This window comes from Peromyscus leucopus, chromosome 4, assembly GCF_004664715.2.
Source record: "Peromyscus leucopus breed LL Stock chromosome 4, UCI_PerLeu_2.1, whole genome shotgun sequence".
Lineage (NCBI taxonomy): Eukaryota > Metazoa > Chordata > Mammalia > Rodentia > Cricetidae > Peromyscus > Peromyscus leucopus.
The window spans coordinates 84717129-84741701 of record NC_051066.1 but is presented as its reverse complement, the minus strand read 5'-3'; the positions used below and the strand labels follow the sequence as shown (position 1 = coordinate 84741701).

Here is a 24573-nt window from a genome sequence, read left to right as displayed (position 1 = left end):
GAAATGTCACATAGAGGGCAGGGAAAAGAAATTTGTTTTCTGAAGCTACAACAATACTAATTCTTGTTTTTTGTTTAACAAGATGCATAAATATTCAGGTGTGTTTTTAAACTTGCATAATACTTACAAGGAATGCAGATCAGACAGGTTGTGAAATGCTGAGTTCCCCACAAAAGACAGAGGATTATCATACAAATGGCTGTGGAAATATCCAAAAGAGGCAATGTTTTCATATGCTTATGAGCACTCTGAGATGAAATCCATGTTCCCTGTGTCCATATGTCAGAAAGCCCAAGTTTTTTTACTTTTGATGCTGATATCTGGCATTTCTCGTCATAGCTGCATGTGATTATATATTCAAAGAAACTTTCAAAAATACTTACATAGTTCTTAGCAGTGGATTACCACCAAATGCTCCATCAGGGATAACAGAAATAGAGTTACTGTGAAATCCCCTAGAACGACAGGAAGAAAACTCTCTGAACCCAGTTAAAACCAGGGTGTCCACTGCTGCTCAGCAATACATTAAACAGAACTTGATAACGCTGCTAACATAAACATCATGAAAACTGAGAAACCTGAATTTTGAATTCCATTTTACTTTCTTCTTTTTAAACCCACTCGTTAGCCAGGAATTTTATTGGTCCCTGTTGCTTCACCATCAAAGAACTTTACGGCATGAAGATCTACGGAGAAATAAGCTCCAAATCGCCACCGCAGAGGCCTGCATTTTACCTCTGCAATGTGAATTTTCAGCCAGTGACACAACCTCTGTTGTGCCATATACATGCCTATCATCACCGTTCAAGACAAACCCAGCCTCTAGATGCTCCCTCAGTCCTTTCGCTTTTTAGGTTTTCCCACTGTTTAGATCTGGTCAAATTCCTTTCTTTTAGTGATTTATCTTCCAAGGACCCCAGGCTTCAGTGAGATCTTTTTGTGGAATGATTTATTTGTCCTATTTATTCACACCTGATTTCTATATGGAAACAGTTACCTGCTGACATTCATGCTCTGCCTTTCTAGTGAGCTAAGACTGCCAGCTCCTCCAGGCAGACTGTACCTCATGCCTTTTAGTCAGCAGCATCTACTCCTGTACAATAATCTATGCTCACAACCATTTATGCTAATACAGTCTGATTTGTGGACTGACTGTGCATGTGTTTGTGAGTGTTATAGATCTATATAACAATAATCAGATGCTCCAGGAACTAACTACTAGAGCATTTAATGGTGAGCTCCAAGATGCTCATCATGTGAAGAAGTGATTTGCATGTATAATCCAGGCAAGGTGTTCCTTGGATCTGTTACAGGCTTGCTATTTGACTTAGGCTTCAACGCTAGTGCAATTTAATGTTGGTAGTATAATAGCAAATTATGAATAGCTTTGCTGTATGTTTTAAAGTCACATGTTCACATGCTTAAATCTGGATATCAGGATTTAAGCAGTTAACTGAAATGTATGACTGTCTCCTAATATACTGATTACAAAGTGTTTAAAAAAAAAAAAGAGAAAAAGCAATACTTACAGCTCTTTTAGGCTGGGAAGGGCTTTAATAGCCTGAGGAAATTCATCTAAGTTATTATAATTCAAGTCCCTAGGAAAAAAATGGGAGAAAATATCAAGAACAGTGATCAGCAGTCATAAATCATAAGACATTCTGGTATAAACACACATTAAATGATCACAACCTGTAGTTAACAATCTTTCTCTCCCAACTACATTAGCATTCAAAACCCTATAGGAACTTAATTTAATTTACAGATATTTAGAGAATATTAAATAGGAAAAGTTATCTTTATGCTTTTAGGTTAATAAATAAATAATAAATTTGCAAGCTCAGAGTTCTGTCAGATCACATGGCCACTGAAGGGTTAAACACACAAATCTTGTGTCATTTGTCAGAAAATTTACCATCAAGTAGAATTTATTATGTATCCATGTATAGGTGACAAAGGTATGAAACTTAGGCTTCCCTTGGATTGGACAGCAGCCCCCTGCAATTCTGGTATAAGAACTTGAAACAAGAAGCCAACGGAAAGACCAGAGTTGTTCTCATGCAGGTCATGAATTACTGACAATGGTATATTCACTAGGGAGAAATTAAGCCACAGTGATCTATAACAATGTAGGTCTAGTTCTGAGAGTGACTATATTTTAATTTCTCTTAACATAAAAAAGCATGATGGCATACGGTTATTGTGGCTGATTTCCGAGAGAGAAAAGGAATTAAAAGCCAGCTTCTTTAAAATCTATTGATTTCCTTTTCTACACAGAAGGGAAATGGTAAATAAAAACTAAATTAACTGGGAAGAAGAGATTTAATTTTAATATAATTTGAAGAGGATACATGGCCTAGCTTTTATCACCACCTCAAGTATACCCAGCAGAGGAGACCTGAGTTTAGAGCTCAAATATCCACTGGTGTCTATTATTTGTTTTGACAAGAAGGTTGATTAAGGTCCTATAAAACTTGAAATCATCTCAATAGCTCACAGTTAACTAGAAATCTCAGTTCAACAAAATACTACACATCTTAAGTATTCCAATGAGGTCATCCAAAGGAGACATTCTCCAAATCTGTTTACTGTATTAAAAACAGTAAACATCATTTATCTTTGGATACAGGTAATAATGCAACTAATATAAACGAAAACAATAAAAGCAAAGAGTCTAGTTTCAATTACACACAGCTATAAAAGGTCTGCTAGTTTAAGACTGGACAATGTGTAGTCCAAAGAGCCAGAAATCCCTCTTCAGCTAGTGGGAACACAGCATCATGCAAAATTTTAAAATATTCATTTGTTACATATCAGCATATGAAAACAGACATGCTATTCCAACCAGTTTAAACAATTAGCTAGGTTACTGAAATCATAGAGAAACACCAACAATAAATAGCAAACTATCCCATATAGAATTAGGTTTTAGAAATGTCAAAGTTCCCAAACTGTCACAAATTTAACAAAATCAACATTTTAGAAAGGTATACATCTTTGCAGATGGAGCTGCTTTTAATACATATTTGGAGAAGGGGAAAGTTTTAAGTTCACATTTAAGTACTAGTTTTGAATCATAAATTGAAACTATTTTTCACAAGTGGGTTATTAGATGGTGAAAACTGAGTTGTAAATTGAAGCTTATTAATAATGAGCTATTCTCAATGTCTTTCCTTTAATTGCAGTATGTTTAAGATTGCACTGTCCCAATGACAATGTGACTGTACAAAATATAAATGTACTTACAAAGTTTCCAGGTTATCTAGTCCATCAAAACAGTGTTGACTGAGGCTTTTAATTTTATTGTTATGAAGATGCCTATGGGAAAAAAAAAAAAAACCCAAATGACATTCACATCTCCCCAATGCAACTGTTATCAGCTTAATGTATCTAAAATGGTGCGGTTGAAAGCAATGGTGTAGCTAAGCATTTCCACACTCAATTACAGAAAGCTGACAGTGACTCCCTGAACACACAATGCCAACATCAGGGGAAAACTAATGCAGAAAATGGTGACACACTGAAGATTACTTGATTTTCGTTCATATCAAAATAAAACTTTAGATTAGCTCCTCCTTCACATGAAGCAGAGCACTGGTACGTTCTCTGAGGTGAGAAGACAGTATTATGGAGTTTATATCACTGAAGATGGAAATAGATTCTAAAAGAAATGAGACTGGTTAAAAAGGGGGCAGGTGGTGGTGGCACATGCCATTAATCCCAGCACTCAAGAGGCAGAGGCAGGTGGATCTCTGTGAGTTCAAGGCCAGCCTGATCTACACATCGATTTCCAGGAGAGCCAGGGCTACATAGAGAAACCCTATCTTGAAAAACAAACAAAAACGGAGAGAGAGAGAGAGAGAGAGAGAGAGAGAGAGAGAGAGAGAGAGAGAGAGAAGAAAGAAATGATACTGTATTATGTCTTCCTGAATTTTGAAAGATGAAAGACATAGAAAATCAAGAACTTTCTTAGCAGAAAAGTTGGAAAAATACAAAACATCCTTTGAACTTATTTCTCTGAGCATTTCAAAACAGTTTCCCTTCTTTTAACATTGAATAAACAAATTCATTTTTAGAATAAAAACAAAAGTTATACAAAAGCAAAAGTTATTTAAAAAAAGTATTTGGTGAACGATCCAATTATTTTTAAAAGGTGATTACATGTGGCTACTTATTTTTAAAAGACTCAACATCTATGACCAGGTATTATTCAAGAAGTCAGCATGTTTGACCTTATCAAGGGCAACTTCCCCAAATACTGTCTAGAAGCAAGATCACTAGGCCACTTATATAATAATTTGTCACAAGAAACCCATCTTGACCCCAAATTAACACAAATATACAGTAAATAAAAGGGTTGGCCACATACAGAACTACCAGACTTGAAAGGTTGGTGAATGCAAAGTCAGGGATGCTGGAGATGTTGTTGAGAGCCAAGGTCAGTGCCTGGAGGGTTGGCAGGTTGCTGAGGGGACGCACAGGCACTTCCGTCAAGCTGTTGTCATCCAGCCACAGATGCCGCAACTGAACAAGCCCTTCAAAACTGTCCTCGGGGACTGAGGTAATGTGGTTGGCATCTAAGCGTCTGGGAAAAAGAAACATTCATGGTGAGGAAGGAGTCAATTCAAAGATCACAGCTCTAGCACCTCCAAACAGAAAGGAGTCATAAAACCAGCCTGAACCATGCTGACCTCTCTTTATTTAACTGTAATAGAAGTCTTGAAATACAACACAAATCAGAAACTTCCAAGATCAGTACATCAGAGCTCTTTCCTGGCCTGCTTCATTATGGAACAATATACTTAAAACTCACAAAGCTCAAGTTGGGAATTTATGTTTCAGAGTATACCTGCCTGAGATACAGAAAGAGGGCCAAAGAGATGGCTTGGCAGTTAATCCTGTGCCCACATACATGCAAACACACTGACCTAGACACACACACACACACACACACACACACACACACACACACACACACACCCACACCACATGAAAAAGATACAGCAAACAAGAAAAATGAAGCTGAGCAAATAAACTACTTTACCTCCAATGTTATAGTACAGCCAATATTTTAGATTGAATTTAACTGCTACTCTGATTTGATACCAAAAGGAAAAATAAGAGCCAGGCGGTGGTGGCGCACGCCTTTAATCCCAGTACTCGGGAGGCAGAGGCAGGCGGATCTCTGTGAGTTCGAGGCCAGCCTGGGCTACCAAGTGAGTTCCAGGAAAAGGCGCAAAGCTACACAGAGAAACCCTGTCTCAAAAAAACAAAAAAAAAAAAAAAAAGGAAAAGTAAGAAAATTTTTAAATTTTTTAAATAGCAACAAACCCATTTCAGTAGATTCTCAACTACCTCAGCAGATCAGCTAAAACATGTCCTATGGGTAAAGTAAATTTCTCTCAGCGGAAATATTTAAGGTTGCCAAAGTTAAGTCACTCCGAAGGGTCAGACTGTTCACAGGAAAATTAAACTTCTGCAATCAACACTACTATGGCTTTAAGTTTTCATCTCTTTCAGAAAATTCTGGAATTAAGGGCCACCTAATTAACAGGATTATTTAATGTTTAAATCTCCATCTAAAAACCTGGAAGCTAAATCCCAAGTATTTCTTTCTGTTGCCACAACCAAGTATAATTGTTATAATCACTTTTCAATACAAAGACAGCCTGCTGTTAGCAGGATGAGGAACTGTGCGAGCCAGGAAATCCCAGTGTTCCTCATAATCTCTTGCTGATGTTTATCACATGCATTCCTGTCTCATAGTCTTGGACCTCTCTGTGAAAGTTAGGGAACAGAAAAAAACTGATAAAAACTCAATGGCTTTTTTTTTTTTTTTTTTTAAAGACATGGCATCTGGCAACTTTAAAGTTCAAAACCTTCTGAGTTTTAAAGAGATTTCCCTGCCTTCTGTCTTTTTATCCTGCTCCAGCTCCAGCCCCTACCATTACTGCAACTTTCAACTGCAGGAAACTGCTGGTCTCCCACTCCCAGCTACCTGCTCTCAGCCCACACATTTTCCGTCCTGAGGCAGATTAGCAAGGGCTAATGGCCATGGGTCCTCGTGGACAGATATTAGATAATGGGCATCTTCTGATAGTATCATCACTGAAAAGAGATCATAGGAAACTCCACTAGCCATAAACATCTTTAGGTTTGTATATTCCTTGGGTATTTCTAGAGCTTATCCATGAAAAGATACTAGTATCTTCAACATAGCAGACTGGCAATGTACTAGACACAGAGCTGCTTAGTTGTTTAGCTGTTATTTATGCTTTAATGGATAGATAAGAAAGCATTTAAACACACAGATACAAGTCATAACCTCCGGGAACCCATTCTTGGGAAGAGACACTAACCATAGTCATAGAGATTAACCACACAGTGTAACTGAATTACACTTGTAGATGATTTGATTAGCTGCAATTCCCTCTATGTTCAAACTGACATCTTGTTAGACATAAAAGATGAAATGGTATGAGGCACTCTGTGGGTGGGAGATGCACCCACCACATTTATACAGAGTAATAAATGACAAAGTGAACAGCCAAGTAAAAAACAGGGATGGGATAAAAACTGATGGACACTGGGAGCAGCAGGAGCTACCAAAAATGTACACGGTTCAGACAATTATCTTTAAAAAGATGATATTTACACTGGAGCCTAAGGAATTAGCAAGGGCAAGCAGAAGCCGAGCAGGAAGTGTTTTAGGCAAAGATCAAGGCCAACAGAGACAAGCTTGGAAAGACCACCCAGCTCCCTGAAGGTCAGGGTGATGAGAACACAGGGGTGGAGGGAGGGTCCAGGGAAACATGCCTGTGACTGTGAACAGAGTCCAGAATATACAGGCCCCATAGGTCAAGAGAGAGACTTGGGTTGTATTTTGATTACATATTAAATTTCTTCTCCAGTTTCTCTCAGCAGTTTAAGTGTTTAATTTACTTATTTTATCAGTGATGCTAAATTGTATTTATATTTAATAATGCCCAGCAGTTTAAGTGTTTAAATTACTTATTTTATCAGTGATGCTAAATTGTATTTATATTTAATAATGCCCAGAGGCACTTCTAAGTAAGCCAACCATACTCTACAGAAATCAAGTCTCCTGTGTAAAATGTTCATTAAATATGACAAATACCATACATAGTAAACATTCAGTACTAGCGACACACCTTGCTATGAATTCCCCATCATACACCATCGCATCACCATACAAGTGAGTCTGAAGTAAGAAAACAATGAAACTCTCATTTATGTGAGAAAGTAATACAGTGGTGGAGGCACAGATGCCATCTCGGCTAAGTTTTCAAAAATCAGCAAAGGGCACACAAGTAAGAGTACAAACAGAAGAGCTATAGGAAAATGGTACACTGGAATACGAAGCTAAAATGGGTAAATAGGACTTGTGGAGTCTTGTAAAACAAAGGATTCAAGAGTTTAATCTAAATACCCAATTCATGTGGGCATCAGCGACACACCATAAGGGTAAAGACTTATACTGAGATCAAAACTTAAAGGAAAAATTTTAAATGTGGTTTCTTGGAACTTGGTGGTAGACAAGTTTTTGACGAGTGTTTGAAAGGCTCTGGGTTCAATCTCTAACACTATAACCAAAACAGAGAAATGGGGCTGTGTCCCAGTGACCTACACTATTAACAGCCATCCTAACAGACCAAGAAGCAGGACAATGAATGGACTGTTAGAGGATGCTAAGCAGCATCCTATCTCACAGAATGGAGAGATTAGTTGAGCTTCTGCAATGTCCTACTATCAAAACTCCATACAGTATGTATATATTACTTTTAAGTCCTAAAAAAATCCCTTTCTAAAAGGTTAGCAATATATTAACCATATTTATCTTGAAAATGTATATTGTCAATTCTCAGGAATGCATTTTAGCCTTAAAACTCACATCTTTTATTTATTCTTTGCCTTAAATAAAATTATAGTGACAAAATATTACTGTAAGGGGCCTGGAAGATTTCACACCATTCTAACAACCTGTCACCTTGTGGGATCTGACCAAAGCCCAAAGCTGAGTCAGTGACCAGCAGGACCACACCCTGAGACTGACTGCTTGATCAGTGGCCTTCCACTTTCACGTTAATCTCACTTCATGATCCCAAAGATGGGACTTGTGGGCTCAGTGGATCTCTTTGTTCCTCTTTCCAATGTGGCCACATTGAATAAATCTCCTTTTTTCTGCTTCCCACTGTTAATTTGACTTTCTTTTTTTGTTTGTTTTTTGGTTTTTTTTTTTTTTTTTTTTCAAGACAGGGTTTCTCTGTCTAGTTTTGTGCCTCTCCTGGAACTCACTTTTGTAGACCAGGCTGGCCTCGAACTCAGAGATGCGCCAGGCGGGGGGGGGGGGGGGGGGGGGGGGTGTAGTAGTAGTGGTGCACGCCTTTGATTTGACTTTCTTAATTGGATTATTAAGGACCAGCAGCTGAATCTGGCTTGGAGCACAGTTTGTGACCCCATGTTCTATAACTGTTCTAGTGTTGAAACAATCTGTGATCAATAAACAAATATTCTGTGTAATCAAAAGCTCTTTTCTAACTTTTCAATAGGGCAAATATTGTAACAGACTTTTAAAATATTTAAGAAATCCAAGGGCATTTCATCTTTGAGATCCTTTAATATTCAATATAAATTCGATGTAAAGAAAAACTAGCATAGAGTTCATTCTGATTGCCATTTTAATATTGTGCTCTGGTAATGACTTTGTAAGAGGCTGTTACACTAGCTATCTTTTTATTAATACTTACAATCCACTCTGACTTTCTAGTCACCATCAAGCATGCACTTATCTCAAACACCTTCTGGTCAATTTCAATGCCTAATGAACTTTGTTCTTTTCAAGGTCTGTGGTGAAACCACAAGGAAATCTTTACCGTAATTCGGGTCTGAAGATCAGATTTGAAAACTGACTCAAACGCTGATAAGGCTGTTTTACACCAGGGTAGAATTTCAATGATATCTCACTTGACCACAACACCCACTATGCTAACAAACCCAAGAACACTTCTTTCTTAAATACAGCACGCCTGATACAGAGCTCCTCCTACAGTTTCTGTTACATAGGAAAGCAGCATGTGCACGCACGCGCGCACACACACACACACAGGGAGTGGGTGAATTTTTTTTTTTGAGTTGACTTTTTATTCTCATGACAATTTGAGATAATTTTAGCAACCATGCACCGAGTACTGAGCACCCTGAGCTTTGGTTAACTCCAGTTTCTGTACCAGCCCCACTTCAATTCACCCATCTTACTAACAAACACCACATGCTCTTGAATGTACATGCTGACCACAAGTAAGAAACAATCTGATGAAATTTTCTTGGTAATTTTTCTGTCCTGAACTTGAAAATGAGATTTTAGTTTTCTCTTTTTTTGCCTTAGAACAAGGCAAAATAATTGGTCCTTTGATCATTAAGTCTTGGAAAACAATGATTCAATGTGAAGGTCTTAAAGTCAAATCAATTAATTGTAAACTACCAAAAGAAAACAGGACCTATTTAGGACACTCAATGAATTCAGATCTGGAGATCAGACCTCCTCCCCCCAAATGCCTCTTTAGTTGCAGAGCTTACTTAGTCAAATAGTTCTGTAAAAGCAACTCATTTTGAGTCAAATGTGCTCTGTAAGCAACAAATCCTTCTATTCCATAACTTCCCCGTTTTGTAAAGTGAACTATTTAATATGCATAATCTGAACTAAAACTTCAATGGCCAACACCCAGGGTACTCCTTGTTTGTGACAGACACGATTTAAAGTTTAACTTTTACAACGTGTGTTTTATTAGTATGTTTTCACTCTAACATTCATTTCACACTGATTACTAGTATCTCTGCTAAGAAATTCAGATTAATTAGGCTTCTGGAACAGGTCTGTCTGGTTTTGAATCCCCACTGTGCCTTTACTAGCTATGTGCTATTGGGCAAGTTACTTAAAATTCTCTCTACAGTCATTTGCTCATTACTTATCAAGAACGCCGACGTAAGAAAAGCATTTAGAATCATATAAAAGCCAAGTTCTTTGTATATGAAGAATGTAAAAAAGCAAATAAAGTGGTATTAAAAAAACACTCAAAGTTTAATAACTGCTTATGGAAAAATCCAAGAATTAAAACCCTGAATATGCCAAATAAAACCAAAGTTTTATCAAAAAAGAAAAAAAACCTGGGAAAGGAGGGAGCTCAGACAGCCAAGTTATCCCCAATATGTACTTCAAGCCCACAGGTCAGACACTAAACTCCACGGATACCAATTACTGAATTGCCTAACCCAGAATCATCTGTTAGGACACCAGACACCAGAACTCCTGCACATTTAACTCTGGTTTCAGAGTATCAGCAGCCACATCCCCCAAGCCTGAGTCAAGAAAGTGCACTGAAGGACCACTTTATGCCTCACCAAAGAATATTTTAATAACAGCAACTGGCTGTCCCCATTTTCATCTCAGGGAAGAGGATAAAAGCTCATCTAGCCTTGGGTTCCCGGCCCTTCCTCTGGAGCAGCGACAGTGGCCCTCCAATGACCCAAGAATGCAGGAGACAAAACAGTACTTACAAAGACTGCAAAGCGCTCAGTCCATGAATGGCTTCACTGGGTACTGTTTTCAACTGATTATTCTGGAGTGTTCTGGAACAAAATTTTTGGTTTGCGATTAATAAGTCGTAGTTACTTTTTTTTTTTTTCATAGAAGAATATGGAGTCCTATTTTCTTCCCTAAAAGAATTTCTAATGGCATCGAAAGCGGGGTGTGTGGAGTGGAAAGCATCTAGAGCGAGAAAACTGCACAGTGTAAGAAAGCGTTTGCTCTAAACTCAGAAATGAAATGGATGCTGCTACCCTAGGCCATTTCTTAATGCTGCTGCTGGGTGACCGCATTTCCAGGGGATGTTTCATTCCTGGGCACCCTAGGATGCTCACTAGGATGTAGAATAAATTCATTGGGGTGTCTAATTAACAAGCCTGTCAGAATTTCTAATGCCTTCTCAAAGCGGAAGAAAGCAGAGCCCAGAAACCTGGGCTTTAGCCAGAGAAAGGCAGTATGCAAGGAGAGCCTTTAGGCAGAAGCCGCAATGGCTTCGGGCTTTGGCGCCTGCAGGAAACATTATTACCCCTCAGTCACTGTAAAGCCGGGACCTAGAGAACGGAGGCAGAGAGCTCTCTGGGAAAACGAAATCCTTTCCATTTCTACCTAAAGCCACGCTTGTCACCACATCTTGTAAGAGGATCACCCAAAAGCATGGAATCAGAGAGCCTGGTGATGGCCAGAGCAGGGGAGGAAAGGGTGGCTGCCAACCCACCCCATCTCCAGGTTGTCACACTCCAAGCTCCTGCATGGCCAGAAGTTTCTCTTCCTATCTCTGACTATCTTTATAAATCATGGGCACCTCAAATTTTCAGCTCTAAAATGCTTTTTTAACATGTAAAGCAGTTACAAACCTCTCTCCTTTTAGGGTGGACTAATTCGAAAACCCCTATAGCTATAAAGTCAGTAGAAATGAAACCCTACCAATAAAGTTTAAATGTGGCTTTGATTAAATACATTAGCAGCATGGAAAGTCTGTGATGCCTTGGAGATCGGAATACTTACAATTTACAATTTTAACCTTCGTTATCTAGACCCAAGTTTGCTCAGACCAACCTCCAGCCTGCTCCACTGCCCATTGGCCATGCCTTAAACCTTTTAATCCTCAACTAAAAGAAACTGTGCTTAACCTAGCTCCAAGCATGTTGACTCTGCAGAAAGAAAATACACAGCCAGCTGTGAAGCTTGAAAACTGCATACTTACAGGACTTTGAGCTCTTTCAACCCAGACAAGGCTTTGGGGTGGATAAAAGAAAGGTCGTTGCCAGCCAGTTGTCTAGAAAAAAAAGTAACAAGAGAAAAAAAAAAAAAAACTAATTCAGAGTTAAAATTCAGAATCCACGGTAACCTAACTGTGATTAAAATTCTATACTAAACATTTCTCAAGACCAAAGGACATTAAACAGGGACTTAAACCCTTGCTAAAGCAGTCCCAAGATTCTTCCAATGAATTAAGTATGTCTAGAATTTTTCTTTTTAACTTCCAATACAATAATTTAAGTAGGCACATTTTTATTCTGGTGAGGTCAAGCAAGCCAAAACACATTAAGCCAAATTAAGTTTGCTATTCACGGTCACTCTGCAGCTTGCAGTGTTTTCTGAGGGCCTCGTAAATACAGACTACTAGTCAGCGGACAGGAGTGTTTACACAGAGGGGAGCGAACCAGTCTGTCAAGGAAGAATGCTTTCAGGAGGCAAGTCAGCTTGTTATCTCCACAGAAACCCAGGACACCATCCTCCAGACAAAAAGGAAGAGTTGTTGGGAGCCTAGATTCCAAATCAAGGCTGGAGAGTAGACATTTAAAGAAACTCTAAGACAGAAAATTTAAGTGGGAGTCAAGTGAATAAAGAAGGCTATGAATTCCTTGTATCCTTTGCTCATTTTTTTTTCATCCCATTTCCTCAGGCCTATAGCTCAGAAACATTAAAAAAGGAAAACAAAACCAAACGGAGATAAGGCAGAAACCCATATAAAATCACCTGCAAACAGGTAACCTGGAAAACTGTTGCTAAATATGGACCATTAACTGGCAGTTCTGCCAGAGTACAGTACGCACCACTTCTTGAGTCTACCAGGGTAGGTCTTTCAAGCAGACAGATTCTGTAACTGATTTTTTAAAAAAATAGTCTTCCCATGTATTCAAAGGGAGCTTTAGATACTCCTATTTACAATTTAATTTCAATTAATTTTTTAATTTATAAAACAAAATTTGTAATTTCTCCTTCAAGAAGGTCTATTTCCAGTCAGACAGTACATGCCTGTACTCAGGAGGCTGAGACAGTACAATCTCAAGCTGAAAGCCAGTCTGGGATATACAGTGAGACCCTATCTCAAAACTGAGAAAACAGGAGCTGGAGAGATGGCTCAGCTATCAAAAGCACTGGTTGTTCTTCCAGAGGACCCAGGTTGACTCCCAGAACCCATATGACAGTTTACAACTATCAGTGACCCTAGTTCCAAGGGGTCTGATGACCTCTTCTGATGTCTGAGGGCACCAGGAAGACATGTTGGTACACGTACATACATATAGACAAAACACTTCTACACATTAAAATGAAATATCTAAAAGAAAAGAAAAGAATTTCTTCTGTTCTCTCTGGTCACTCTGTAAACATCCTGTATCCCTGGGCTTCGTTTAGTTTATTCATTCACAATCAAGTTCTAGTTGCTACTGAGGGCTAAACATACAACATCCTCTCCCCCTTCTTTAATCTGCTACATTTACCTTGATTTTAGGGACACAGGGAAAACATCTTCACTATCTAAAATTCAAAGTAATGGAGGTCTGAAATTCTACCATAAGAGCCTTGTTTTCTTCTAAGGTTTTTGTACCACTTAAAATGCAAACAGCATTGGAAAACCTGACTCCACCTGAGCTCTGGTCCACAACCAGACATAGGTTCTGGAGATGGGTGGAGTAAAACAGCCCCCAAAGACACATACGATAAATAATTTCAACCAGAGCCAAACGTACCAATGCTGGCTTCTCAGGCAAGCCACAGGTTCAACATGGGGTGTACACACTGCCACTCACTGTGCCCTCTCATCCTAGGAACTGTACTACATGCTTTCTGAGGCTTCTCATAATTTGGTTCTCACAACACGCTCCTCAATATCACCAGTCTTTTAAATGCCATCTAAAATGGTACCACGGCCTAATGATTCTGAATAGACAAAGCCAACAAGTTGCCTCACTAAGTGATAAGTGACTTAAACTTTGCTTACTTTGCAAACACTAGCAAAACTTGAGCTATATTTTATAAAAGCCTAAATTAAAAGAAAACAGCACTTAAGCTCAATGAACTAGAAGTAGCCAACAATAACTATGTATGTGTTCATGATTTAAAAAAATTCTTTTTCTTTACTTCTATGCTGGTCCAATAAAATCTCCTCTCTTGCATTTCCCCAGTGGAGCTTCTGAACCATTTCTGGTGGACAACTGCCTAATTTATGCATTGTTGTTTGCCCAAAATAAAGCTCTAAGGGGTTGGAGAGATGGCTTCAAAGTTAAGAGCACCTGAGTTCAATTTCTAGCACTCACTGGGCAGCTCACGACCTCCTGTGACTTCAGTTCCAGGAGGCTCTCCCGCCTCTGGCCTCCACAGGCACCTGCAGTTCATGTGCCATGCCATATTCAGACATTTGCTTACAAACACGGCTAGAAATAATAAACATAAATCTTTAGGAATTCATAGTTTCCTTTTTAAAAACATCATGGCCTTTCACCACTGAGAATTAGTATACAAAACCAAACCAAACCAAAAAAAGAAAGTGAAGAAGACAGTATTAAGCCCTTTTCAATGCAATCATTTCAAAACGTTTCTCCTCTTGGTCCCAAACCAGTCAGCTTCAATGCTACATCATCTAAACCCTTCATCTTATAATCTCATCGCCACTCTTTAAATATCCAATGGTAGTGCTTCTTCCCTTGACCTACACTGATATATAGCACAAAACTAAACATGGTCACAGGCTACCTTCTGACTGTTTATTGCGCACAAATCTCACAGGCCAAGTACAAATGCTTCTCAGAATGGAGTACACGTCACACTTTCATTACCACCTATGAATATGCCACATCATTGATGTTCAGTTGAAAGCTCCACTCTGGTCCCATTAACCCCCATCCCAAACCCCACCCCTCTCAGAGAGCCTGACAAGCAGCAGCTCCTCCCCTGGAGCTATTCAAGACCACACCTACAGGGTATTTAAGCTCAGGTCACTAGACCTGCCTTGTGATTTCTCCTCCTCCCTCCCCTGCCTCACCTCTGGGGGACTTGAGAGTCATCATCGGAGTGCTTTGCTCAGATTAAACCTAGTTCTTTACTTTTTAGTTCAGCTTGATCTGCCTTAATGCATTGGCAGAGAAACCCACTCCCGGGGTACAAAAAAACATCTATCAATTAGGTAAAAACATCTCAGCTAGGAGTTTACTAGCTGTAAGTATTCTCAGATGTCCCCCTCCATCCCTCCATTAGAGATGTAGTTGAGAGCTTGCCTAAGAGGGGCAAGGCCTTGGGTTCAATCTCTACTAGAGCCAACAGAACAAATAAAAGGCAGAGAAGTTCTTTGCAAACACTCCTTGTGCCAATACACGGCTTCCTGCAGCCCACCTCTGCTCAAGTTCCACATAAGCAATGAACGGGCTTGCTCCACTCCAGCTCCCTCATTAAATTCCAACTAAGGATGTTCACAATTGTAACACACAGTATTTGAAAGACCACATTTTCAAAGCTCAAACTGCACCAGAAGGGCCATAAGAGGCAGTAGCCATCTTTCCCTAAGAGCCTCAAATAGTCTTGTAACCCGGCTCCTCCCAGCTGTCTTTAAGACCTGTGTTAAAAGCTAGCATCCGCCAAAACAGAAATCCTATAAACACAGTGAGCTTTCCAGGATCCTTCACCTCTTGCCTCTAACATTAGCTTTTACTGTCCTGATATCTGGGGGCCTCCCTTGAGGAATTTAACATTCTGTGCCATGACCATGAGAGAGAGTGCTTTATTAATTCATCAAGGAAGTGGCAAAATGCAGAACACCTGATTATCTTAACTTGTCAACAAAAAAGATTGTTTAACCACACTAGTCAAAATATTTGCTTCCTTTCCCCCCAAGTCTCTGCCCCTTTATAAACTATGTGAATACTAAAGTGACCTGGTTTCAAAAAGCATTCCACTTCTCCTGGACTTATCGTTAATAAAAATGATACAATGAGCCCTGTGCATGAGGCTTATCCTGAAACACAAGCTAACAATCCAGAGATCGGAAACAAACACCATGAGTATGCAGTGGATGGGCTATAATGCTACAGACGACTTTTGTTTCTCGGGAGTAAACACACTGTGTGGAGCCTTCAGGAACACATCTCCCGAAGTTTACCACGCTGCTGTGTTAAGGAATGATACACTCTGCAGCTTCAGCGCTCGCATCCTGAAGTTCGGATCCAGTAAAAAGCAAAGGGACAGGCGTAGGGCCAAGCGCCCAGATCCTTAGGCGACAAACACCTAAGGTCTTACCAGGCGCAGAGGTCAAAATAGATGGGATGATGTAGATGTTCTTTCACTTCCATCACATCATGACAGCAACAAAGCTTTTCTAAGGCACCAGAGGAGTTAGGTGACTTGGCAAAAATCACACAGCTACAAAGTGGAGGAGCCAGCATTCTAGTGCTTGCCGAGCTGCCTTGCAATGTTTATCAACTTGTTCCTGACCTGAGGTGCTTCTGTGGTGTCACCAAAAGATTAGGAAATCATTCTCGGAGAGGAGAGGCGGAGCACTATGGACTTGAGCAAGCTAACAGCCAGCTTTGTTTGAGTATCAACAGCTCTGGCCCAGCAGTCCAAAGCTGACAAACTCTGCCTCTGCATGAGCAGCTCTGAACTGCAATTATGGGGGGGATTTCCCAGCAGATTAACAGTACATGCCTCTTGAAGCCAAAGATGCCCAGAGGGGAGGGGATGAGAAAGGGACCCCTCGGTGCCCGTGTATAGGGACTTTTACTAGAACTATGCAGAGTTTAGAGCCGTCTATTACCATTTTGTTTGTTTTAGTAACTTTCTAGTAAAACTGAGGTGGCTGATACGTGGGAAGAATTATAACCAAAGATGTCTCAGCAAAGACCAGTGACTTCCCATTCCATGCCTGGGTTTGTACTTCTGTGCCACAGACAACAGTTGTCTTAGAGGCAACTTCGGGAGCCTCGCTGCAGGTCTCAGAAAACCTTCTCAATTCATTAAACAATGACATTCATAATTTTTATCCCACAAAAATATCTTTATTATTAGTATACTCCTCAATGGCTATTACTTTCTAAGGAAATCTCAAGGTGAGAGCAGGGAGGGTAGACGTGGCTACTTTTCTGCAAACTCATGTTTACAGTCCCAGGCATCATTTCTCTCACTTGGGTGCCCAGTAGCTTTTGGCTACCAAGACAGTGAGAACAGCTCTACGAGGTTTCAAGCCACGCACTCCCAATCTTTCTGTTGTATGAGTTTAGGCTCTCATTATTATTTATCTGGATTACTGCCATGAACTTCCACAAGACTTCTGCCTCACCCTACTTAATTATAATACTGGAAGGGAGCTAGTGAGATGACAACATTTAAGAGCACGTGTAGCTCTTTCCGATGACCTGGGTTCAGTTCCCAGCACCCACATGGTGGTCCACAACCATCCATCCATAACTCATTACAGGGGATCTGGATCTGACTCCATCTCTGGCTTTTAGCACTACAAAGACATGTGGTACACATATATACATGTAGGCAAACACATAAAGTGAATATTTTTAAAATATATAATACTATGAGATTTAAATTTTTAAATGTACAATTCTAATAAATTTCTCAAAGCCTCCCCTGCTGAATTTGCCAGACTTTCAACATAACTTTCTTCTTTTACATCTTAATCCACTGTTCTTATTTCCTATAACTTAGCACTTGTTACACATCCAAACACACCAGGGTTTCCCTATACAACTCACCACTCACACCATCTTTCTTCACCTGTAACATCCCCATGTTCCAACCTCTGCTAACTGGAATCATGTTGACTGCTAGCGTTGAGTATCAGCAGTATGAAACCACTTGACATCACCTTCCTGTGGGGTTCCACAGGAGTCTTAAATAAAACTTTCTCACTGGTGCATTTTAGTTTACCTCTAGTTACTATTCACCTCCCCCACCTTTCTCTATGGCATTATGATGTTCCTTATGAGTGGGGACTAAATCACATTTGTTTTATATTCTTGCATGAGACCATGCATATGGCACATATGCTGTAATACCTCAACTAAGGCCCAATATAAGACTCAGAAAATATAATATTGGTTCTTAAAAAAACTGGAGAGCAACCCGATTATCTTTCCTTTTCTGTTCTTTCATTTCTACTCTCCCAATCTCCTTCACACTCTTCACAGGAAAGAAGTACTTGGCTAGACTTTAAGGTAGCGGGTGCCAGGACAACTATCACCTCCCTTAATATATGCTACAAGTACTAAAGAGGAGCTAAAAGTTGGAAAGACCAGTTCACAGGTCAACAGTGGTATCTGAACTCACTGGACTGTGTACACAAACACAAGAATTGAAACAAGTCCAACAGCACCTCAAATAGTGACCTCAAACAGTCTACCTCAGGGCAGGTCTTATTTACCCTGTTTACTACAAGAGTCTCTGAAGCAAAGAAAGCAGGGAGAGAGAGAGAGTGAGAGAAGAGAAGAGGAAGAGCTGATGGTAGGGAGACATCAGTTCCCTAGGCTTATGCTCTCCCAATACACCTGGAGCCATTCTAGGGAATAGGGACCAAGTGGTGCAGTGTGAATGTCCTTATGAATCAGTTTTATGTTTATTATTCATAAGCACCATGGATTCATATTAGGAGCTCCTTAGAGGGGCGTAAGAGTTCTCAAAGATGTTATCTACTCTTAATGAATATACTACATAAAACTTCCATTTGCCAGAAAAGAGAGAACAGAAATAATGTAGGTTGAACATGGGAAATGGGTGAATGATGGATATGAATAAGCCGGCTACAAGTCAGAAGGAAATGTAGGCCCGAGGCTTGATACCTTCATGCAGTGCACCCAAGCGATTGGGATTTCTTCACTGAAACAGACAGGATAGGCAGGGCTACAGTGATGGCTTAGCAGCTCAGGGCACTCACAGCTCTTGCAGAGGACTCAAGTTTAGTGCCCAGCACCCACGGGACAGCTCACACTGATCTCTGAACTCCAGTTCTCGGTGAGTCAATGACTCGTTGACCACCACAGGTTCTTGCATGCATGTGGTGCACATATACACACTCAGTTATACACACATACACATAAATATTTTCTTAAAGAAAAGGAGAGGGGCCACTGTGAAATACAGAGTAAACCAACTAGTGTTATTTGTACAAAAACCCTGCATCAGGGCCATTATATAAATTTCATGGTGGCTAGAATTCTAGTCAGGACTTAGGAGAATAAAGACTACAATCTGTACGCTGACTCAATATTTACTGAGTTGAGGGGAATATGGCTGAAGTCTTCTAGCAGCTGTTCTGAGGAGACATGGGGTGAAGAAGGGACAGGGGTACCACAGCAACTATGGGGGGCAGGAAACATGTTCACTGAACAAACAAGAGAGCTTTACAAAGACAGCCCTTCTCATACTGTGGGGAGGTGAGAAGTAGGCAGCACAGCTTGCCATCCACTCTTGTCTCTCACCTTCATTCTGCAGGTGATTTCAAGATGGCCTGTTGCTGCGCTCCTGTGAAATGTTTACTGAAAAGTATCACAGTACTGCCCCTCGGTCTGATCAACACTTTTCGGCTCTCAACAATGGCATCTCTCCTGCTCCATTGCTTCTCTCTACACTACCTTTGAAGCCAAGCAAAAGAAAATCTTACAGCTCATCCCAAACATGTCCAGGCTGCCTCCCCTGTAATGCCACTGATTCCCTCAAGTGGGCAGATGGCCAGTATCAGTCATACTGCTTACAAAGTACAATAGACTAAGCCATCGGCTTGTGATGTTTCCTGTAGAGAAGACTGTTCTAAGTCAAGACTGAACTAGGCAAGCATGGCCACCAGTAAAGTGTCTGACAGGAGGTGAGTGCCACTCTTCTAGACATTATTTGAAAACAGGATGTAAAATGCTAGCAACCATTTTCAACAGCATAAAACATATTTTTATTATTAATCCTAAACTGTATATTAATTTACATGTGAAGCTCTGACAGTGTATTTAGAACTATGAGGCTTCTAAGAAAAATACAAAACCTCGAGGGGTTTGCTGGTTCCTTGTAGGCTATCTGGTCTCAATACAGACAATACAAAGTTGAAGATCCTTTAGTCCTTTTTATTATCTGATTACAGTGGCCCTTAAAGCACCTTAATAACCTCAACAACTTATCACCAGTGGCTCCTCTTTTAACAAATGGAGAACTTGAGCATCTGCCCCTGACATGTCCAGCCCAATGTCTTACAGGACTGTTAAATAACACAAATCCTAGAAAACAATGTGAATCCCAGAAGCCGAACACTGCTCTTTGGTGTTTTCTACCACTAACTTCAAGACAGCCACAAGAAAGAAATACTTTTGTAGTGGACAAAAAAGGCCAATAATTAAGCAGCATTCTTTCTAGATCCCTTGGGACCTTCTTTCTACCAGGGTTAAACCTCATTTGATACAGTAGATCAAAGTACTCTGAAGTCTACTAACCATGCCTGGCTTACTTCCCTATTGCTTTTTCTTCTTTACCCACCCCAATCCCAGTGCCTGGGCTTAAACCCAGGGCCTTGGGCATGCTGAGCAACATCTCTAGCTCTGTTATCCCCATTTTTTACATCTTCAGGAAGGATTTTATCTTCATGCAATTATTAAAAACATGTATATATAATGTATATATGTGTATATATATATAAAAGCTGAAGGTGGTGTATATATGGATATAAAATATGTATATAGAAAGTATGTGTATGTATATATATGTATGTGTGTGTGTGTGTGTGTGTGTGTGTGTGTGTGTGTGTGTATGTATAAGCTAGAAGTGGTGGCTCATGCCACCCAGCCCTCGAGAAGCTGAGGCAAAAGAATAACAAGTTTGAGATGAGCTTGGAATAAACAAGTACTTGGTAGAGCACTCCGGGTTCTGTAATGAGACCTATCACAAAAAGCAAGGAAACAAAGCATGTGTAAAAATGCAACGTTTTAAGAACATATACATATTTAGATCTTTTTCACGAACGATTGCTAATATTTTTAAAACAGCTTGTCTTTGCAAGAAGGAAGAAATTCTCTCTCATTCTCTCTCTGTGTCTCACACACACAGGGCTATACACTAAAGTAATCTATAACAAAAATAATTACATCCCTGCTAAAACCTGGTATGAAGGCCATCTACTACTCTTCCATATACTAAAGAACTTTATTTAACTAGAATTTAAGTTCCACCTGTGCCAAGTTGGCCTTTTGAATCTCCCACTTGCCCACCTTAATCCACAACAGGCTGTAGTTTAGAGGTAAATCAGTAAGAACAGTGGCAATGGTTATGATTCTGAGCAAAGCTATTCTAACCATCTAATCATTTACCTTTGGGTGATAAGCACATATGATACTCACCCATGTGAGGAAATAATATAGCATTAAAACTATTTATATACCTAACATCAACCAGCAAGTACTTACTGCATTTCTACTACAGGATAGCCAAAGAAGCACTGTGTTTTCTCAGTTGTTTCTTGTTTCATTTCTTTTAAGTGGCGACAAGTCATGAGCTTCAGCAGAATTTAATTTCTATCTGTACTGACAAAATTTCTTGCATCAATAAATTCAAAATGAGAATTCTTTTTCTTAAATTCTCCCCCAACTTTAAGTAAAAAAAAAATATATAATTACTGAGCCAACAAGATGACTCAGAGTGTAAAAGCACTTGCTGCCAAGCCTGATGCTCTGAGTTCAATCCCTGGATCCCATGGTGGTAGGAGAGAACTGGTCCCAAGTATAGTTCTCTGACCTCCAAATGTGAGCCAGGAAATACACACCCATACTCACATATGCACATTACACATTCGTGCACACAGGAATAACAAGTGAACAAAGATGAATTTTAAAATGTGGTCACTGTCACCATGAGTCATACAGAAGTAAGACAGAGTGCCCTGCCTTTGGAAAAAATAGAGTGCACAGTACAAACTGACTTTCTGACTTACCTGGGTCACAAAACGGCAAGACACACAAAGTGGTGTGTGAGGAGTGGAAGAGCAGGGCAGTCTGGGAAAGGAAGGCAGGGAAAGCTTTACAAAGCAAAGAGAGCTCAGAATGAACTGCACCGAATGGCTCGGCTCTAGAGCCGTTCCTCTACTGTAAGAGTTCATCTCCTACTGTTTAGATAGGAAAGGGAGCTCTGTTGCTTGCAGTCAAGTTGCTTTGACTAACTGCATTGCCAATAAACATTTTTCCTTTCTTACCTAGTAACAGAATCCTGACCTGGGTCCAAGTATCAGAGCTCGTATTTGCCAGCATTCCCTGTTAAAAACCCATGTCACTAAGTACTAGCCAGCGAAATGTCAGAAGTACTGTATGATACATTCAAGGTGGCTTCTTAAAAGAAGTGACCTACTGGGACATTACTAACCCCCCTTTCTTCCTCCCTCCTACTCTGAGAGGTGAATGTTGATGACTACAGTTCCAGGAGCTACATGATCTGGATGTGAACACTATAAGCACAGAACTGCAGACTAGAATGCTAAGCTCTCCATCTCTGCTAACTTTGTGATTCTTAATAGTAGCTCCTGGTTGCTAGACTACAGATTTCAGATGCATGCAAATAAAAGAAAGCATCATGTCTTTAAGTCACTGTTATCTGGAACTTTCCACTACAGTCAAATATAATTCCAATTCAAGAAATTTAGGAAAAGAGCATGCCAGGCTGTAATAAAAACAGCACAATTAAAGACAGTACATGAAGGGGCTGGGGAGATGGCTCTGTAGTTAAGAGCACTTGCTGCTCTCACAGAAGACCTGAATTTGGTTCCCAGCACTCATATCAGGTGGCTCACAACCACCTGTAACTCCAGTTCCAATTGACCTGATACCCTCTTCTGTGTATGTGTGTGCATGCAAATATATGAACATATTTTAAAGGACAATACATTAAATACTCTAAAAATTAATTTAATTCTAAAATTATTTACAATAATAGATAAGCACCAGAACAATAGGAAATTGGTTAGATAAAATGTGAAGTATTGAGATGAAAATATACTATATATTCATTAGTGGTAAAATTTAGATCTAATTCAGTATATTAGTATTATGACAAATAAGTATAAATAGTAAGATTTTATTTTTAAAAGTATATGAATGTATTAAAAAAAACTCTAGGATACATAACAAAATATCAACAACGGTTATCTCTCAGGGGTGAGATAATGATTGGTTAGTCTTCCTTTCTTCTCTGTATCTTTCCATATGCCCATGTTTTAAACACTGAGTTTTCATTAATTTTATAATCAGGTTTTGAAAATCTAGCTTTTGTCGAGTTGTTTCATACTTTATAGTTTCATATCTATATATATGTTCAATTCAAATATTTGCAGCACCTCCAACATGACCATCTTCAAGGTACAGATAGTGCCCAAAGCAACTGATGGTGAACAAAGAGGGCAAAGTTCAAGTGCTGAGCCTAAGTTCCTATAATGGAATACAGTATTATTGAATATTATATTGAATAAGCATGGCTCATGTAATAGTAGACAATAAATAGTAGAAATGGATCAGCTTATTGCCTTGTTGGAAAACTTAATTATGCTAATAGAAAATCAAATATATTTTTGTTTACTTGTAATAACTATTACATTCAAATAAAGAACCAATAATCATCATTGATTAAAATACATAAAGGAACCAACAAACTGTGCTTTTATGTATGTCTCTACAATTTCTATATCCTGTATCACTTCACCAGTGAACTGCTTGGAATTCCCAAGTTTGATTTCTTCTAGCTCTATATTAAATTCTGATTTCCCAACCCCAAAGTCAGACTACATCACATTTGTATCATCTCTATTCATGAGATATGAAGCAGTTACAACAAAGTTTAGTTTAGTGGAAATAGCTAAATTAATATTATTTCCTATTTAAATTCTCCAACAAGTATTCTCCAACAATTCTTGGTTCATTTCAGATTGATCCATTAAAGAAACATTTCCTGCAGTTGTGTCTAGTAGCTGGATTTTAGAAGGCGGAGATATCCATGGTTTCTCTCTGCCCAGCATATCTTCCTTCCTGCTTCTTCTGCTCGCTTTGGGGGACCATTTCCACAGTCTAAATAGTTCTACTAGGGATGGATTGATGAATCAGGTTAGACTATACCATCAAAAAGAATGGATGTTTTAAGAAGAGGCAAGGGAGGCAAAGTCCTCCCAGGTCTCTGCTCAAAGCAGCATGAGTCCTTCAAATATTCATGTGGGATTTTAGGATGCAGAGGTATACCTGGGACTGTTGAAGGAGTTATTGTCCCACTCTATGGAGACAGGATAGTTACAACAGGAAAAGAGCCAAAACACAAAAGCAGAGAATCAGAACTGAACAACACAGAACATGTGAAAACTCTCCTAACATTTTAAGCCTCAAGGTCCAAAGCCAGCTGAAGCAACTCCACCTTTAGACATTTCTGTTCTCCAGGGAACAACTCTCAACCGTGCCTCGGCTGTGCTCGTGTCTTAAACTCAGTGAACTCTCACATACAGAGGACATTAAAAGCTTTATTCACTCTCCAAAACCCGGAAACTATCTACTAACAGTCCCCAAACACCTGTTTCTTAATGAACTCCTTTCCCCAAATGGCACTGAAACAACTGTAAGGCTACTTTAACTGAAATCATTTTTCAGCGTCTGGCTACAGGCATCTCTCTCTAGCACGTCAAAGCTGATTCCTTGTTTTGTTATAGAAACCTCTTCTTCCACAGGTCCTGGGGAAGAGTTCCGCCC

General features: G+C 39.6%; 1 protein-coding gene across 3 annotated transcripts in view; it reads right to left on the bottom strand.

Moving 5' to 3' along the window:
* Lgr4 (leucine rich repeat containing G protein-coupled receptor 4) overlaps positions 1–24573 on the bottom strand; it is a 98332-nt gene that overhangs the window by 12223 nt on the left and 61536 nt on the right. For 2 of the 3 annotated variants that reach the window (XM_028882387.2, XM_028882388.2), the window contains exons 3-9: positions 11808–11879; positions 10576–10647; positions 4370–4585; positions 3247–3318; positions 1530–1598; positions 384–455; positions 128–199 (exon numbers count right to left, since the gene is read on the bottom strand). In XM_028882387.2, coding sequence (XP_028738220.1) covers positions 128–199; positions 384–455; positions 1530–1598; positions 3247–3318; positions 4370–4585; positions 10576–10647; positions 11808–11879 — 645 coding nt within the window. Of the gene's footprint in view, positions 1–127; positions 200–383; positions 456–1529; positions 1599–3246; positions 3319–4369; positions 4586–10575; positions 10648–11807; positions 11880–21267; positions 21409–24573 lie in introns of those variants that run through there. The other variant, XM_037205081.1, reaches the window with a different exon arrangement.